This window comes from Drosophila sechellia, chromosome 3L, assembly GCF_004382195.2.
Source record: "Drosophila sechellia strain sech25 chromosome 3L, ASM438219v1, whole genome shotgun sequence".
NCBI classification, from domain to species: domain Eukaryota; kingdom Metazoa; phylum Arthropoda; class Insecta; order Diptera; family Drosophilidae; genus Drosophila; species Drosophila sechellia.
Window position 1 is genome coordinate 6,953,181 of NC_045951.1, and position 19,465 is coordinate 6,972,645.

The 19,465-nt window shown below is 41.7% G+C and overlaps 1 protein-coding gene across 1 annotated transcript in view; it reads left to right on the forward strand.

The window, feature by feature from the left end:
* Nucleotides 1-19,465, forward strand: part of LOC6611097 (formin-J) — a 28,307-nt gene that overhangs the window by 2,548 nt on the left and 6,294 nt on the right. Inside the window, exons 2-4 of the mRNA XM_002035618.2 lie at nucleotides 13,469-13,869; nucleotides 14,034-14,208; nucleotides 17,491-17,524. Coding sequence (XP_002035654.2) covers nucleotides 13,687-13,869; nucleotides 14,034-14,208; nucleotides 17,491-17,524 — 392 coding nt within the window. The 5' untranslated portion in view covers nucleotides 13,469-13,686. The remainder of the gene's footprint in view (nucleotides 1-13,468; nucleotides 13,870-14,033; nucleotides 14,209-17,490; nucleotides 17,525-19,465) is intronic.

Sequence of the window (19,465 nt, forward strand, 5' to 3'; positions counted from 1 at the left end):
TGATTTATTGTCTGCTTCCGATTTAATCTAAAGTGAAGTGGTCTCGGCAGATTAAGACCAATTAGCTATAGTTTTTTATAATGTATGCGAATGCCATTTGATATATTCATAACCCAAATATTCAGCATTTTATTGTTGCTAATCTTGATAAATTTGACCGCTTCATCGAATTTTTATACATTTTCACCTTCTAAATTTCTTTGCATGCATATTTAGCTGCTCAGAATGTTCCATGTGCTTTTTAAAATTAATTATACAAATTCTTTGACACTCTATCGTGAATAAAAAGTGGAAAGGTATTTATGAAAAATACAAATACATTTCTGTTAGTTTTGATGTATTTAAGCTATTGTTTGGATATTTACGATCAAATTATCACATTTCATTCAATACTGTGGGTTTTCGAGTGCGAAGGGCATACTAAACCACTTCCAGCTTATGCAACATCGCTACGTTTCTTTGCGTCAGCGAGCCAAATGGAGAATACTAATAAAAATCGCGGCTCCCTCGCGTAACGCGGCTGGCCAACCTACGATCAGCCAACAACGTTCTTTGCATTGACGACAGCTGCTGCCGCTTGGAAACCAACAAAAAACAAAAAAAAAAATGGTTAAATGAAAACGATAGAAACAAAATAAGGTATAAACAACAACGGCGATTGCAGCCAACACCGATGCAGTGGCAGCCGCTTATTTAATATGCAAATGAGCGCATAAAGGCAATTCATTGCAGGGAGAGCGAAGCCAAGATATTTGCTAAACAATAAGTAAAATGGCTGCTTAAATGCGCGAATAATTGTTATGCAGCAGCTGACGGGAGGATGCGCAGTTGTCACTTGGCAACTGCCATATGATTCTTTGCGCTTTTTGCCGCATTTCATTCATATTCATTATAATTTTTTTAGCCAAGCCAACTGCCCACGCCAGCCAGTGATTTGATGTGGCAATAAGCGATAATTATGCGAGCACAACGCGGCGTATGAGTAATTTGCGCTTGCAATTAGAAACAGGCGCCGACGTCGACGTGCTGAAATGTTCAAATTGCGAGTATTAATCTGCAAAGAACACAGAACACAGAATCCAGCATATAGCATAAAGCATTCAAAAACGCTGCAGCAAAACCACAAAAAGTAATAACAAATGCGGCCAGCAGCCGCCAAGAACGAAAAACAGGAAAAAACACAACTGAGAAACCGATGAAGAAAAGAATCCAAGCAACTTAACAAATGCTGTGGGTGTTTCGTGTTGTTGCGAGCCCACGTTTAAAATTAATAATAAAGTACACACTCGGTACACACACAGTACACACACATTACACATAAAGAGTTGAATATTGAATGAAAAAAAAAAAAAACCCATAAGAATTTGACTGAAGCTGCTGGTTATTTTATTTCGTGTGCCTGGCATACAAAAGCAGCAACAATAAACTTAAATATGTAATAACTTTTAAAGGCTGTAGTGAGCGAGGGGGGCGGGGGTGTTGCTCCTCCGGTTAATGTGCTCATCAAATAGCCATAAATCAGCCCATTTAAAGCTCCCTTAAAGTCATTTTCGAATGGCGCAAGGTATAGGTATGTATGTTGTAAATAAATAGTTTTTTAGGATTCTTAATGCAGGAAGTCGCGAGTTGAGAGACTCCACTTAGTTTCACCCTTTTGTTGGCCGAAAAAAAATTTGAATAAAAAAGAAATCGCAACAAAGCCAAATTCGCCATGCTTCAGTTGCGTTCCCTATTTGGAAGTTCTCGCCTGTCCGTCCATTCAGCAAATAAGAAATCAAAGCCAGCATGGCGTATGCGTAATGCGAAAGCCCAAAGCCCAAAGACCACTGAATAGCGACTACTGCCAGCTGACCCATCCGAAAGGCAACCCACACACTCTAGTGAAATATACGAGCCACAAAGGCGGATAGGAAATAACTAACCAGGTCCAAGTTGGCCAACAAAAACAATACTGATTACAAGTTGCAAGCCGCTGTAGCTGTTGCTGTTGTTGCTCATTGTTGTCCATTTAAACCTTGCCAATTTTGGCAACTTGTCGACCACTTGGCGCTGGAACATCGCTTCGACGATCGAGAGATGAGAGCTCCCAGGTTTCAGCTTTGAGTTTTAAGCTTGAAGCTATCGACCGCCCATACCATTTGTTTCCCATATTAATTTATCATTTATAAACGATTACTGTTATATAAATTAAATTGCGCGCCCAAAACAAATTAAACTAATAATAGGAAGCGTTTTTCACGCTTTGAAACGCTTAATGCCATTGGAGGAATCGCCCATCACACCGGTTACTGTGTAATTATTGACTTAGTCTTTGACTTTGTGGGAAGCCGACCGACATTGTTGGATAATTCGTAGAACCGATATGGAAATATATATATATATATATATGTAGATATTGGGAGAGAGACGCTGGTTTGGCACTTCCGCCCCCCGATTAGCTGGCCCAGTTTGCTTTTTGGGCTACGCCACTCCACTTTCTAGCTACCCAATATCCATTAGCCAAGTTTTTCGCCATTTATCTGAAAACAATTTCTAGGGCGGCTTTGGCCAAATTTGGCGGCTGGCAAAGCCGATTACCTTGGCCCGACTTGTCAGCAGGTGAAATTTTTATACGCCCGCCTAATTTGTTTGCTTGCCATTTTTTCAGTTTTTTATTTTTGTATTATTATTTTGCATAATTTAATCATAATCATCGATCTCGAAAATTTGCATTCTTCGCAAGAATCGAAGACAGCAGCAAATTCGTAAAAAAAGCGCAGACAAATAATGCGTCAATAAAATGTCAAGCGAACATCGAAGGTTGAGCAAACAATTGAGGAATGGCGTAAAAAATCATTATTTAATGTTATTACCCTCCCGCGCACAAGTAAACAAATAAAACATTAGTGCAAAGAACATTGTGAATCACGCGGGGTCTCGAAAATATTTTATGTCACGGACGAAATTTGGATGCCTTATGGATGGCTAATATCAATCAAACCGATGGAAACGTACTTACTTGTTCGTACAACAAGCGAATCAGGCCTTATTTGAGCGCCAATTATCGGCTAATAAAGCCTCGTTTAGAGCTTCGCAAGTTGCATAATACTATACTACTCAGTGATCAATGGGCAAAAAGGGTGTATACCCCACCCATTGCTAATACAGCTCATTTATTTGTGACTACTCCTGTAGTTTTATTACCCTCGACCACGAGCATAAATATTTATTTGATGGCGAACGACATGTGGCAGCTTGGCTTTTGTCTGAGATTTTTATTTGCCCAAGGTCACTGGTTATTCTGGGAACATCTCGCCTGCAGTTGCGGATTCTTATTAAATTTTCGTTAATTTACGAGCATCAGTCGATCGAAAGCGGAAATTCTCGACTAATCGACGAGATACACATATGCATAAGTTAGAGCGACTGGCTTACAAAATAAGCAGCTCTCGACTTTTTCTAATCCCTCTGTCTCGAGTCAAGTGCCGCTCTGGGTTTTTATTTGATTTTATTTTATTTTCTAATTTTTCTAGCTTTTATTGGGTATTTTGCGGTGCTCTGTGAGCAAAGTGTTTGCGACGGCGCCTTTGGGTTTGTTTGTCTGAGCTGCGGTTGCCGTTTTGGCGTTGCGGTTTCCAACTGCCGCCTCGAAAAAAAATTCTATTAAGGCCCCAAAATCTGCTATTGATTTGCATCTATACGAGCGAGTGGATTGCGGATTGCCGATGGCCGGGCTCTTGAGTTTGGCATTTGCGGGAACTGGAACTTGTTTCACCTACATTGTTTTACGTTTCCGCAGCTGCGTGTGCGGCTAAAAGTATCTTTGTATCTCGGTCTCAGCGGGCTGTTCTTGCTGCTCTCTACACTGAGCAGAAAAACGCTCTGAAACTATGAGCAATACATCAATAAATTCAATTATGTGTTCTACAAAACTTTGTTTCAATTTTAAATATTTTCCCAGAATGGTAATTTTCTATCTCCTGGTCTATACACTTAGCCAAATTGCGCGCGACACCAAAAATGGCTTAAACAGCCTATCGGTCCAAAGTTCATCGGAAGAAACTCATTTGAACTTTGCTACCAAAAAGCGAAAATCCAGAGATTTCATACCTATTATTTTGTGGGCCCATCAAAACACCGCCGCAGCCAATTACAAACCGATCAATCACATCCCCAAATGGGGCGGACCTTAGACCCCAAAGCGACTGTCTGAATATAACTGTAACGGCAAAATTACAATAATTTATGCGACCGCCTCATTGGCATTACAATAACTCAAGTAATAACAACACGGTCATTGGTGCTAATAAAGCGCTCTCCGCTCGCAAAAGTGCGTAATCCAAGTTTTTGCCATAAAACGCAGAGTGGGAGACAAAGCCAATGCCAATGCTGCGATCACTGGGATAAGTAAGTTTGCGTTGGGAACTTGGGCTACCCACCGTACGAATAAAGAAACAAAAACTCATAAATTCATTTGTTTTCATTAAGCAACAGTTTTTTGTATTTTTTGAAGGGTAGAAGGGGTATGCCGTACCTATAGGCCTCAGACAGGAAGGAAACAAGCCATCGAAACGTGAATGCTCTTCAAATCGTGGGTGCGTAATTTTTGCACCACTTTAAACGCTGTCCAATCGCCGTCGATTTGTTTACTTTGGCCAATTGTGTGCTTGTGAACATGTGAACAACAGCATTCAGACTTCGTTTTTGTGCATAAACAATGGGGTAGGAAATAATTGTGATAAGTGCCGGCTTTGCTTAAATCAACTGTTGATTAGGAAGATTTCATTAAAACTGTTCCTGAAATTTTATATCAAAACAAAACTAATTAACTGGCATATTTCTTGATTAGCTTTATGTTCACTTAGAGTCTATTTATAATTCCAAGCGATAGTGTTAGCCAAGAATTTATAGGTCAGCAACTTAAAAGGAGATAGTGTGGACATGCCCATCTGGACGTATCCAGAAACTGAGTTTGCCAATGCCACGCACGTACGCGGATGTCCGTGCTCAATACCCATCCCAAATCCATTTCCAATCCCGGTTCCCATACGGCGTCGATAATCGCCGATAGCCCAACTCCCCCAAAAAGTAATTAAGCACGCTGAATGGGCATGCAATGGACTTGAGTTTTTAGATTTTGATTTTTTGTCCGGAGTTGGGGTAAATTGGGGGAGATAGGGAAATGCCCTAGCCTGGGGGCCTGAGACCGAGTTTTATGGCGCCTATCACCATAGCCATCGATCGTATGTGCTTTGTCAAATTGAAATTATGCACAGCTAAGACAGCTGATCTTCAGCCAGACAGATGGAGAGATCACTGGCTTATGTAATTGGAAATGCGCCTGCGGGATCTGGGCGCTGCGGATGGGATGCAATCGGATTGGATTTGAGCTGGAAATTGGGAGCGAAGCCGTCAAACGAACGCTGACAATTGCAGACAGCTAATAACTTGGACGGGCAATGAGCGATGAGAAATGGCAAATTGCACTGATCACTGATCACCGATCCCCGATCGCCGGCTCCTCATGCAGACACTTCCCCGAGAGCCGGGGATCCCTGCTAGTCATGTAACAGCTTAAAAATAATTTGCACAAATAAATCAAAGTCATAAAATGCACAGAGCTCCGAGGAGCGAAGATCAAGCAGCGATCGCGATCACCAGCTACAACTGCAAACTCCCAACACTCCACACTCCGTGGCAATCAAATCCAATGGCAAAAATGTTGCAATGCTTAATGTTGCTGATTTTTGCTTTGCCATCGCATAAAAGAATTTAATGAAATTTAATGAAAAGCTACACGATCGCAGACACGACCGCTACATTTGCACTTTGTTGCAATTGCCGTCGCGATCGCCGTCTGCTGTGAATATGAATTTGTCTCTAGGACATTTTCGCAATTAATTGAATTATCGTCGTGAATGGCAAAGGCATCCAAAGATCGATTGGGGTGCAATCAAATGCGATCCGATACGATACGAACCGTGCGATCGGCAGACATGTGTCCGGGGCATGTGTATCTGTATTTCTGTACTTTTTTATGGCATTTTCGGTTGCAACTGCAACTTTGCAACAAGAATATGGCATTAGCATGGCTGGGCGATCGTTGGGGTGTGGCTGTTGCAATTGCATTTGCGAATCACTTGCCACAACCACAAGTCGCACCGCACCGCACCGTAAGGTTAGAGCCAACCCGACAAGCTATTAAAATCAGCCACGCTCCATTAGAGCCACGATGCCGACGGAGCTGGCAGCGCTGTCAGCGTCATTTACGCCTAATTAAACAAATTATTGCATGTTTGATGCTCAGAGCGCTGCTGCAAGTGGCTGTGCAAATTGCGTTTGATTCGAATCGCGCATACGCCGTGTGGCCCATGCCACGAAATCTCACAATGAAATCTTAATTGCGAGACAATGGTCTTAGTCAGCTAAAGCGCTTACCATTTTATAAATAGCCCAAAGCGAGCACATAACCAAGCCAACAAGAAGACAACAATGCAACGAAATAGTTAAGTTAGTGCTGGCAAATATCAGGTTACAATTCAGTTACAAGTTCACGAGGCAACAATAAGGTGGAAATTGTGAGGAGATCGCCCCAAAGTGCGAATACCCTTTTGATTATTGTTAACATATAGTTTATATGAAAATATCGAAAAACACAAAAATTCAAAGTAAGGAAACATACGAAAAGGAATGAAAAATTTTGATAAGAAATAAGACATTTTCAGGCATGCCTATGTTTTTCAATGTGTTTCTATGCTATTTTCAATATTCAAAATATTTTTAAAATATTTTGACCATATTTCTTAGAAAGCTTGCTGCATGTGGCACAACTTTTCCGCCAGTGTCACTGCCATCCAGTGTTAAAAACAACAAAGCCAAAGCAGCGGCGCTGTGGGCGATGCGGCTGCCTGGAGATCAGTGGATGTATCTCACTTACTCGGCTGCCCCTCATAAGCTGGCCAATCTGTCTCGGTTTGTGCCCCAAAAAAAGAGAGGAAAATGGAGAAAAAAATAACAGCAACGACCGCCAAACATTGACCAACAAATTCGCCAGTCACGTGGTGTGGCCTGTGCCGCCAAAGAAATGGGAGCAATGCGCATGGTTTTTTTTTATATTTACGATTATGTATTTATTTTGATGTCCAATGCAATGTAGTTCAAGTTCGAGTTGGCGCTGTGATGAGGATCGCTGCGATTGTTGTGGATCGCGGAATGGGGATTGGGGATTGAGGATTGTGGCCTGTGGATGAGGGAATTGCGCAAGTGCAGCGACTGGTGCCTAAAAGGTGAAAAGTAACGAAGGCACTTGGGCTGGCCTTTAATCTCGGCTCTATATACGACTGCCTGTCTGTTTGTCAGAACAGCGCTTTTCACGCTTGTCACCTGATATCTTTTTTACCCCCTCGGCACTTAATTTATGCAGTCTGTATGGGCTTTGTTTAACTTGGTTGTTCTAACGATTGTCAAGTGCAGCTGCTGTGGATAGATCTGCAAAATGTCGAACTTACATAAATGGCAACTGGTTGCCCAACACTAAATTCAAATAGCACAGAGAACAAATTTCACTAGATTTATTAAATGCAAAATTATTTATACATTTAAAATGAGTACATATTAAACGGCTATATTCCTAGAATTTATAAAGTAACTCATATTTTATTAAACACTAATTAGTTGTGATTTAAGCCCCGCTATATTTTTTCTAGAATAATTGATCATAATTGATGACGCCAAATTTCTTCCTCTGTGACTCATTGCCACCATTTGTGGGCGCCCAATGACAAGTTGACTTTGTGGCACAAAGGCGATAAACTCGCCTAATCTTGCGGTCTAAATATAGTATCAAGATGTATCGATAAGCCATGTATGATCGACGAGTATTCATGCGGAAGTTTGGGCTCAGATGCCGTAAACCACAATAGCAGATCGTGTGTGCTGCGCGGTCCAAACAAATGTTTGTGAAGGACAAACGACTGAGATACCACTCAAAAATAATACAAATTGTGGCAAGTATCGCACCTAAATCGCTGCAAAACCAGCTGAGCTGCTCCCCAAAAGCCAAGAAGCTGACTAATCATTTTAGCGCGTTTTCGAATCCATGAATGAAGTGAGGAAAACAATTTCAGCCCACATACACACCGACTATTTTGTTGGAAGCTAAAAAAAAGAGCTAAAAAGCTGAGCAGCTGAAAACTTGAAATGCGGCAGTGGCGGCAACTGAAACCACAAGTCAATGTCAAAGCGGTGGCAGCAGCATCCAAATCCATCCAAGCGGCAAACTCGAGAATCTGAATCTGTGCAGCCTGCATATGGCCAACACTTTTCAAATGAATCAGCGATGCACTGGAAAAAATATTCTTCTATTATTCAAGCATTTCTCCAAACATAAATGGGTTATTAGATCACACTTAAAACACTAGTTGCGAATGGTACCTGTTCTTAACTCGATCAATCTTATTAAGCCCAAAAAATCCAATATAGAAAATATCATTGTTTAACTATAAATTCATATTAACGTTAAATTTTTATGGCTATCTATGCCAGTTGGTCCTAACTTAATTTTGTGTGTACCCTTTTCAGTTTGGGCCAAAGTATGTAGGTTTCCGTGGCTCACTTCTTTTGTGTGTCTTTCGCTTTGTGCTCATTGTTCGGAGCTTTGTGTCTGTTTGAACTTTTGTATTTTGACAATTCAAAGTTAAGGTCGACAAGGGATTTGAAATGCTGCAGCGGTGCATTGAACCTTTTTGGCAAGCGATCTCAGCATAATTAGCGCTCATTGTCGATTGGCCCTGGGTCTTTTTGGCCGGCACGCCAGGTAACTTTATTTCTCAAATATATTTTGTTTTCTTTTTTTTTTGGACACTCAAGTGGACATTGACCACTTTACACGTACATTTGCATGTCGCACAATTTGTTAAGTATTTTTTTCTCTGGGCACCTGTAAGTGCGGCCAAACTTGTTGCATGTTTTGGGTGCTGTCATAAATGCATAAGTGCAAGCCTTTGAACATATTTATGCACTTTGGTGGCCCCAGAATTTCTGACACCTGCACCATGCGAACGCTTGGAAATCCATGACCCGCCAATAAATAAAACTTTCGCTTTTCCATTGTGTAAATAAGCATGAAAATGGCCCATTAGCGCCTTATATTTTATAGGCTTAAAAAACGGGCACAGACCCAATTTTCTGATACCGAACAGCGTGTTTGCTACGTTTTCACACTTTTTACGGCGCTTGAGCAAAGATCCCTCCAAATTCGAAAACGCAAGCCCTAAAACAATAGAAAATTTTCCAATGAAGCGGCTTTTGACACATTTGATGGGTTTTTCACTGGCAGCCCCAAGTGCACAGCTCTGTCATTGCCAGTTGAGTCCATTTAACCCGAAAGTCCGTGTGACTGTGAGTTCATAAATTCTCATCAATGGCAAACAGAGTTGGGGGAGTTCCCCCCAGTGTGTGCGTTCCCCAAAAATTGTGACTCTGCCCGCTTTTTGCTGTCAGATGTCAACTAGCGCCACGCGGCGAACCCAATGAAATCCAATCAAGAAAGTCACGAATAATCTCCCTTTTCGAAATGGGATGGGGGTCTTTGAAGAGAACAAATATTAATAGAAATATAACATTTCACTTGGACATTTGTAGATTACAAAAAATATTTAACCATTTCGGTACTCAAATTCTTTAAATAAACATAGATCTCAATTAACATAAATCAAGAGTACATACCGACTTTACCAAAATCCAGTTGTTACATAAGTAAATAATAATATTTTTACAATGCAGTGAAGAAGATACTTCTGTTAGATTTCGAAATTTACATAGTCATCACAATACGACTCTATCCCATTCAAAATAGAATCATCTTAGTTTCAAACAAGCTTCGCTTTTTGTGGGGTCTTTGCGGTTTTGTGATCATTGAAATGCAAAACCTACGCACTACTTTACTAATTTTTAGACTGTTTTCTGGACCCGTGGGCTGCATCTCATTTATTTTCGTAGTCAAATGTTCTTTGTTGACCATACAATAAACACGCGGAGCAAATCATTAAACTTATTTGCTTTGTTGGGGCTCTTGAATTTGGCTGTTGAACGCCCACGAATCCGAATTCGAATCTCAATCTGAGTCTGAAGTGGATGAGGTTGTCCAGTTTCCCAGTTGGCCAGCTGGTCTGTGATTACCTTAGCAGCGGCTAATTGACGAATTAAGTCAAGTAAGTGCAAATGAGGCGTACTCCGGCCACGCCCTAATTGCTCAATTTGCGCCGCCTCCGTGTTGCGACCTTCGCGTCTGCCACTTAAACTTGACCTATAACCGAAATGTGCAAGGCAGTATCCTTTAACAATGATTGTGCAGCTCACGAGAGTGCCTTCCACTTTTTGGCCCCATGAATGAGTCGCATCGAATTGAAAATGGCAATCCGTACATATATATTAAGGCTATAAAATGTATACCAATTTCAAGTACGCCGCCGTTTCGCAGCTTGAGTTTCGTATTTTTAGCTCATATTGGAAACACATCGGCAGTGCCACATGGCGCTGTAAAGATGTTTTTACCGATTTTAGAAGTCATAAGGTCAATGCTGAGCGCCAAGATCGTGTTTTGATTGCAACTCGTCGTGTTGCGACTGCTGCTGCTGCGAGATGTTGCTGCTGATGCGTCGTCAAGTGTTATGACTCCAAGTCGCTCCGTTTTTCTGTTTTTTTCCCATTTTAATTTACTGAACTCAAAAGCTGCACAACAAAGAGTCTGTACTGTTTTTCAGTTTGGTTCCCAGACACATTCTCACAATTGCGTGGCGTTTGTTGATAAGCAGCTTGGCTTATAAACAACTCAAATGAAGTTGCTCCGTCTGAGATTAAACTATTTAAATCAAGAGATCAAGATGTTCGCTACGGCTGACAGGGATAAATTATGCTATTAGCCTAATGATACTTTTGCCAAGTTTCCATATTCGAAGCACTTTTATCATCAGCATTTACTATTGAGTGCCAAACACTTTTCTCAATGGCTGTTTATTTTATATTTTATGTTTATGTTTATTTATTTGGTGTGCCTTTGTGTGCATACATCGCATGCAAATCCAATGCGGCGATGACGCCTGCCTGCAGCCATAAAAATTCAATAAAAATTTATGGAAACTGTGCAACAGTTGCTTTTCGAGATTAGAGCTGCAGACACACCCGTTCCAAAATGCTGATAGAGAAAAAACCTAGAGACGACCACTTGGGCCGCCTGCAGCTTCATTTGCTACAATTTGTTACAGGTGCCAGAAATCAGAAACACATATGTGGAAGAACCTTGCGCCTATTGCAACAGCAAGTGATGTGGCCACGGTAGTTGCTCTTCAGCTGTTTACCTTTGTAGAGATCTCCTCAAGCACTTGTCTTGATTTCCCAGCCAAGTTGGTCAAGTATCCTAGACACTGTTTTCCTGCTGATGAGCAGTATGAATTCCGCGGCCCAACCCAAGTGATTTGAAAAGTTTGCACAACATTTAATCACATTTAGCCATTCGCCATAGCCCATATCCAATACCGCATGCCCCATACGCCCCGTGGGCCACCGCATAATTTATACAACAATATTATAATGTCGCGAGACATTGAAAACGATCGCGAGTCGGAGAGACGGAAAACTTTTGAAATTCGTGAATTATTACTTGCACTTTAACATGGCTGCCAGCATCGTTGCGATGACGAGGTGAATATTTCCACAATGGCAGCCAGCAATTTGTGGGCATGTGGTTGACATTTTATTGACGACGCCAGTGAGTCGCCACCTGTCCTCCGGAGGGGCAAGTCATTTGCGCCTGTCAACGCCCCGCTTTTTACCCGAAACGCTGTGGCAAGATAAATGGCCAACTCAAATTCTAATTAGACTCCGGCGCATTTGTTATGGGGCGGGTTCATTAACATTTCGGCTGCGAATTCGATTCCCAGGCATATGTTCCCTTTCGCTGTTTTCCCTTAAAAACAAAATAAAAACAACTCAATTGGCTTTTAGGTGGCTGCTGTTTTGCAATAAATAGCAACAACAATGCGATGTCCAGCACGTTGGCTGCTTGCTTGGTTGGCTGGGCTAATGGAACCAGTTTACAGATAAGCATTATTAATTTATCACTCTGGGATGTTAAAAGTGTGCGGGTGTTGTGCTAAGTTATCTAGAGTCGCCGCAGCAGCACACTAGCTCACAAAATTCAAAATAAATTCAATGCAAGGGAATCTTAAATTGTGCATATCACGCATATCTCGATATTTGTTTCAAATCCCGCTAATGCTCACTACTAACTTAAATAACATCGTAGGCATACCAAATCAATTATACCAATCTCGAAGATCTGTAAGATACAAGCTCTCCTTATGAAACCAAATCATATATATCTATCTTATTAATCTGTGCCATTTCGCAATGGCATGCCAAAATTGCCAGTTTTTTATCGACCAGATCGCAGTAAAATAAAAGCGAAGCCTTTAAAGAGCGAAATTTACATAGGTTAACTACGAGATTACTATCATTCGCTAATTGGTTGAGCTCATAGCCCAGTTGTGTGACACAGTGTAGATCTACACTCATCGAAATCCGAATGAGAAAGCCGGGCGGAGAACAAGATACAAAGTGGCGAATGTATCTGTGTTTTGATTGAGAACTCGCTTTCTGTTTTTCTCCAGAGAATTCGCCCATCCACTTGAGTGGATTATCGGAAATATCATGTTAAGTGACGGACGGACGACAATAAGGCATATCGCAAGGATGTCACTTTGTGATGTCTGTCCATTAATTGCGAAGTCGTTGTATGTGATTTCATTAGCACACAGCCTATGTATCTCCACTTTTTTTTTGTTTTGTTTCAAAAAGTCATCTCAATGGGAATGAAAACAATAGCAACAATGGCAATAACATGAGCATTTAGCGCACACACAAATTATAATTTCAAATAACGCAAAGTGCCACTCGAGATCGGAGCTCTTAACAAGAATGTTAAGCATTTTATCGGCGCTCTTTGTATTTTAATGAAAAATCGCATTTTAATATGCGCGCGAACCCAAATGACAGACTTTGTCGGCAGTTTAGACGGCGACTAATCGAAAGTAAACAAATTAACGAGATCGTTTTTGCTGGTAATTGAGATGCCGATCTAGAGGGCGGAACCCGTCGCCATTGCCAAAGGTTGCCTTTGATCGTGCCTCCGAAACGTAATCCCAAAATCCGAAAACGAAAACCGATAGAAAATTTAAAATCTGTTACGCCCCTTGGCGATTGCTTGGTCGGAATTAATTTATGACAATTGCAGCTCGGTGCCACGAGAAGCGATCGTAAATTAATTAAATGGGTATCGAGCAGGGGTGGGTATAGGACTGAAAAGCCCACAAGATATGGAACAACGCGTGACAGGGCGAGAATTGAAGGGTCTAAATCATCGGAAATGCAATCACAGCTTGAACCCAACTAACTGAATTTTCCACTGTTTTGCCCCCATTTTTTTTTTCAGATTCAGAACACGAGCAGCGTTCGGCATGACGTGAACTGCTTAGATATTCCATGCGAGCACCCCAACCTTTGCAACTAGCCGCCCCAATCGATCGTCTCACTGCGATTCGATCCGATTGCTGTCCCCCCAAAAATAAAGCGTCCACTTTGGGGACGTGATCCGTTCCAAGAAGAGAACCCCCCGAAAAAAATAGAAACTAAACACCCCAAGCCACCACGATGGACTCACGCATCGGCCTGGACTACATTGTCGAGAATCGTGACTACATTGCCAAGCTGGGCGCTGCCCTGGACACCCAGAATGCCACCGTCAAGAAGCAGGTCTTCGAGCTCCTCTCCGCGCTGTGCGCCTACAGCCCCGATGGATATGCACGTGCCATCGAGACCCTAGAATTTTACAAGGTAAGTGGGGATACAAAGCATTTGATGAGGTACAAACGATTAGGAAAAACACTCACGACCAATCTCAAGATATACATAATCCCTCAATGAATACAATGAATACCCTATCCTGGATGTATCTAAAATGTTAAATTTGTTCTAATTCAATCGTAATATCCTTGCAGAATCTCAAGAAGCAGCGATACCGCTTCAAGATTGTCATCAACGAACTGGAGCTGTCGAGTGCCGCTGCCCATCCGCCCCTGGACTACCAGGCCGCCCTGCTGGCCTTCATCAACTGCGTCATCATCTCGGCGGCCACTCTACAGGAGCGGATTCGCATTCGCAACGAATTTATAGGTGAGAAGAGCGATCTATTCCGATAATACGATATCCAAATAAAAATAGAGTGATAATTTGCTACAATGGAGATAAGCCCGCCAAAAGTCAACGGGTTGTTCCCCTGCGATTGTTTGGTGCCATTGATGCTGTCTTCGATTTCATTGATTTGATTGATGTGCCCGCTGATCAAGTGCCATTACCCTTGACCGTATGTGCCCGGCTGGCTGTTTGGCCAATACCCATACATATAAATACAGTATATGCACAGATACACATACACTGTTTGCATGTCCCCTTCCCATATTAATTCATATTTCAGGCAGCCACACCAGCGACCCTCGCGGGCTGCTCGTTGACTTGAGGTTAGATAATGATAGGTTCGAAGAGCCCCAAAATGCCAAAATCGCCTTTTGTCGAACCGAGTAACCTTAGCACGTGCCGGCGATTTAGAGGCGCGTCTTTAAGCCATTAAATTGCCCACTGCGAGTCCTTTGAACTGGAGCTGCTGGAAAATCGGTCAAACGAACATTGTTTACTTATTGCTGATTTATTAATTGTGGCAAAAGTTGTCGGGTCATTGAGGACGTTTTGATTGCAGGCACAGATTTTGAAATTGCTGATTTGTTGACTTGCTGGGTAACTGTAAGACTTTTTAATGCTCATTTACACCTTAATGATTCGTGAAATAGCCTTAAAAAGGTGCACTTAACTTTATCTTCGATCGCTGTTGATCTACTTATGCAAGTAATTCGATTAATCCCACGTTTATGTACATTTGTGCAATATTTATGATTTTTCTGAAACTTTTGAACATTAAAACAAAAAGTTTTTCAACAACTTCAAAGTTGTGAGACAAAGGAACAAATCGAAGATACGTGACAAATTTTTGGATGTTTGGCATAGATAATGATTTGCTTATCCAAAACGTGTTTGTAGTTAGTTTAGTAATATGTTTCGAACGTGCCCCAAAAGTGCTGCAACTTCGCTGAACCCCTTTAAATTTAATACTGCTCCATCTGCAGATGAGTTGCAAGGGGAGAACAGGCGCCCAATGAACAAAATGTACTTTATATGTATGTAACAAGACGTCTGTTGACAAACAAGGGACTCATTTACATCCTGTCAGTGGCAGATGCCACTCCCTTTTTCATCGGCGACTCGGCGTTGCAAGTTGTTCAAAGTTCATGAACTGCCAACGAACTCCATCAACCCCCAAACCCCTTAGCGACCACCAATTTGGTCTGACCTCCACCTCCTTATACAGTCTGGCTTCTAAAATATAGATAATAAGAGGTAGAAATTGATGTTCCGAAAAATTAAAATAATCAATATTGAACTTCTTATTAAAAATAAGATTTATATGTAAATTAAATGTGTGATTTATATGTGATCTGTTGTAAATTCTAAGTTAAATCCAGAATCGTTCCATTATAAAAGACCCCACATTTTTCAACACCGACAAGCAAGTGCGTTTTAGGAAGTTCCCACTGTACTTGCCAGTCGTCAACCCGACTCCCTGACTTTGATTGAGCGCGGTTGTGCGTGCGTGGTGGCTCTTATGCTCGCTGCTCCTTCTGCGCAGCCGCAGCACCACCGAAATGTGGGGCTGCACTTGCTTGCGAAATGGAGGGAGGGTGGGAGGTTGGGTTGTATTGACGGGGCAAGTTTACCGAGAAGCGGCGTTTTTATTGTTCTTAATTAAAATAAATTGAGCTGCGCTTTTTCAGCATTACAAGAGCGCAGTGACAAAAGCGAAGTAGTAGCAAGACAAATTCGAAATCTCAACGGCTGTGCACAAAATGTAAGTCACGCCCACCCGCGAATGCGCCCCAAACATCGATTCCCATTCCGATGGCTCCTCCTGGGGCATTCCTGAACGCCACATTTGACAGGCAACGGCCGCATTTCGTTTGGCAATGAATCGAAGTATTCAGTTTCAAGGCTGTTGGCCCGACTTTGACTTTGTCTTTCCAGCTCTTTTCAGTTCTTTTCAGTTTTCTCGGCCCCCTGTTTGAACTTCCAGGAACAACGGCCAGCAACGCCCCTTCAAATATTTGCATTTTTCAATTCAAAAGTCTGCGAGGCTCTCGCTAATGCCACTTAAGTGCCCAATTATCGGCTCGGAATCATTCCCATTCTCCGGACAACTAACACACCAACCAAGCGACCGATCGTCGGACCAACCATATAGCCATCATATCTGTTGTATGTCATCTGTCAGGCTGGGAGGCATATTGTTGGGGAACGAGATTTATGCCCCATGATTTTCCACTTTGGCACGCAACAGTTTTTCCCATAGTCGACCATAAATTTATTTGCTCAACTGTTTCGCTGGCAAAATTCAATTTCAATTGATTTATAAATCATCAACAGATTTACACCATTGAGTGGAATATTTAAATCGTTAGTGGAGAATTGATTTTCGAGCTGTTGAGTTTCTTTGGCCACAGCCTGGCATGTTATTAAACAATTAATTGTGCACTTGGGCGTGTCCCCGATCTCAACTATTGTGCGGCACATAAATACCCAATCTTTTGGCTGCCGGGCATAGATGGTCAATCGACCTCAACTGAGAACAAATACTAAGTTCATAATAAATAAAAGTATGATCCAATGATCATTGATCTCTCCTTCTAATTGGGAGCTCTCAACTTCCGAATATCCAATAAACAAAAAAACAAAGACCGGGACAAAGAAACTTTTACTACACACTCACACACGGAATCGCACACGCATTTTAATTGTACGCCTTTTATGGATTTCAATTTCAAACAAATGAAATGACAGCGCAGCGAAAAAGTCGTAAAACGAAATTATGAACGTCAAGGCACCAAATAAGGCTGATCGAGGGGATCTGAGGGACATGCTATATGTGCTATATAGCACAGAAGCGACAACGACTTTCACGAGCTTTTTTCGCAATTAAATTTTTATTATTATTATTAGTATTATTTGTATTTACAACTCACGGATAGAAGTGTGCCTCTGTGTACGAGTGCATAAATTGATCGCTGAGTGCGCCAATAAAAGCAAAAAGGCGAAAAAACGAGCTTGACCGGAAGTCGGTCGGGATTCAGTGGACATTGGGCGGGTCTGAGTTGACTCGCTGTCTATGGCAATCCCGCTTGTCCAAAGGGGCAACGAATCATCACCACATTAGCCACACAAAAACTGGGTTCAAATCTTAGATATAATTCTGAAAATATAATAATAGCTTAAATGGTTTAACATTTTTGTAGTGTAAGTCAAAGATCCCATCAAAACCGCCCACAATTCACAAATTTATCCTTTGTCTTACAGGTCTCAAAGTTTTGCCGCTGCTCAATAACCTAAGGTGAGTTTTGACTTGAAGTGCATCGATTAGGAGGACGCTCATCGAAATGCCAAAGACGAGACATATTTAAGCACCCAGATTTGCTGAGGGCGTCGTTCATAGTTCGACGCGATCGTGTGAAGTTCAAATAAATAAAAGAGTTGGATGAAAAACCCTGAAAAGGCTCCCACAATCGAGCGAATGAGTATCACAAACAGTTTAACGATTGCCATTTGCTGCCTTTTATGTTTTATTCGAGTCAGACGCACATTTAATTTGCATGGGACTACATGGCGATACGATAAACAAGACAAGATCAAGGTATTTGCTGATTTTGAAATCGTTTTTAATTTTCTGCCAAAAAAAATATTAAGAAAAAGAGGAGAGGATCTGATCTTCAAACTGGAGGAGATTTGAATGGATGATCGGGCCTTATGCAAATAATTTGCGCCGCTTGCGAGCAAACCAATTAATTCAATATTTAATTAGTCAACAATAAATCAATTAGTCGGATCTGCGACTCACCCTTCAAAAACGGGTTTGTTTATGGCCCTCTGCTTGACAAATTTGTGGCTCTCGAAAACGCGAGAGAACAAGCTAGCTGGAAAACTAGCAAATTCAATTAATTTTGAAAATAGTTCAAGCCCAAATGCGAACAATAACAAACAAGCTGGCTGATTCCTCGGCTTGTCAGTTTGGAGCACACAGTTGACTAATTGATTGTCCCGGCCCATTTGTCTTGTGGCATTTTTCCATTCCCAAAAACAGACGAGGATCCCCCTTCAGTTCTATTGTTATTAAAATTTTAACGCGCACACATCAACGAAATGCGTAGTTTTCTGGCGCTATTTAATTTATTTGGAATTTCGAATCGACCTAAACGTTTTCATTCAGCCACATAGCGCTTTGATTTGAGACCGCCTCTTATTTCATTCGATTTGGAGGAGATGGAGAACCATTGAGATTCGGTCGAGTCTCGATTCTGCGTAGCTTGGAAGCTGTCCAGATGCTTTAAGCGGCTTTTAATTGTTCTCCTACATAAAGTGTTCTAATCGAATCGAAATCCGAATCTAAGTTGTTTATCAACCCGAGAATGATGGATGTGTGCTAGTATCGAATTACCGTCAAACTCATAAATGTCTGCTAAAAATAAACTCCAAAGTATCGCATTTCAGGGGGATTGTTAGAACCGTGTCAAGAATAGACATTTTCGATTACTGAAGTATTTTTATGGAGTGTCCAAAGAGTCGGAAACACAATTGGAAACAGCAGCTAGGGGATAAAAACACCTTTTTAAAATAAGAGCTTGGGTAAAAATATATTTATTGACTTATTGCTTCAATAACAAACGTAGCTAAGCTGGTTTGAAAAAGTGCATCTTATTACAATTAGTTTAAAAGGATTCAAAACAAATATTCTTTCAATATTAAGTTAAAAGTTTACCTGGATTTACACCGCACGTTTTTTCCCTTCCATTTAGTTGAAGCTTCCGTTTAAAGTTTTGTAATTTGGCGTTTTGGTTACCCAATTTCCTTGTGCCCCCGCAAGTAAGTAACTCCCAAAAGCCCTAAACAACTTCCGTGACGGACCAAAATAGAAACTGCTGGCCAAAACAACAAAACAAAGCGGAGAATCACGTGCTAGTGTCCGCGTGTCCAATGTGCACGATGGATGTTGACGAACTTGCTCCGGAATATGAAAGAGGCCGCCGTGGGCGCTTCGCAAATGGTGAGGAAAACTCCTGCGCGCGCAGCACGTGGCCGCCAAAAACAACAAGGACTCGGATTTGGCGACGAGGCTCTCCGTGCCGCCAAAGCGCCAAGTCGTGGCCATAGCTCAAACATTGTATAGTGCCAGGCTGTCTCGTCCTCGTTATTGCCATTCTGGCCGTTCTCTCGTTCGAACCGCAAAAGCGATTGGGGCAAGCAATTAAAACGGGCAACAAAAAAGTGCTAGTCGATG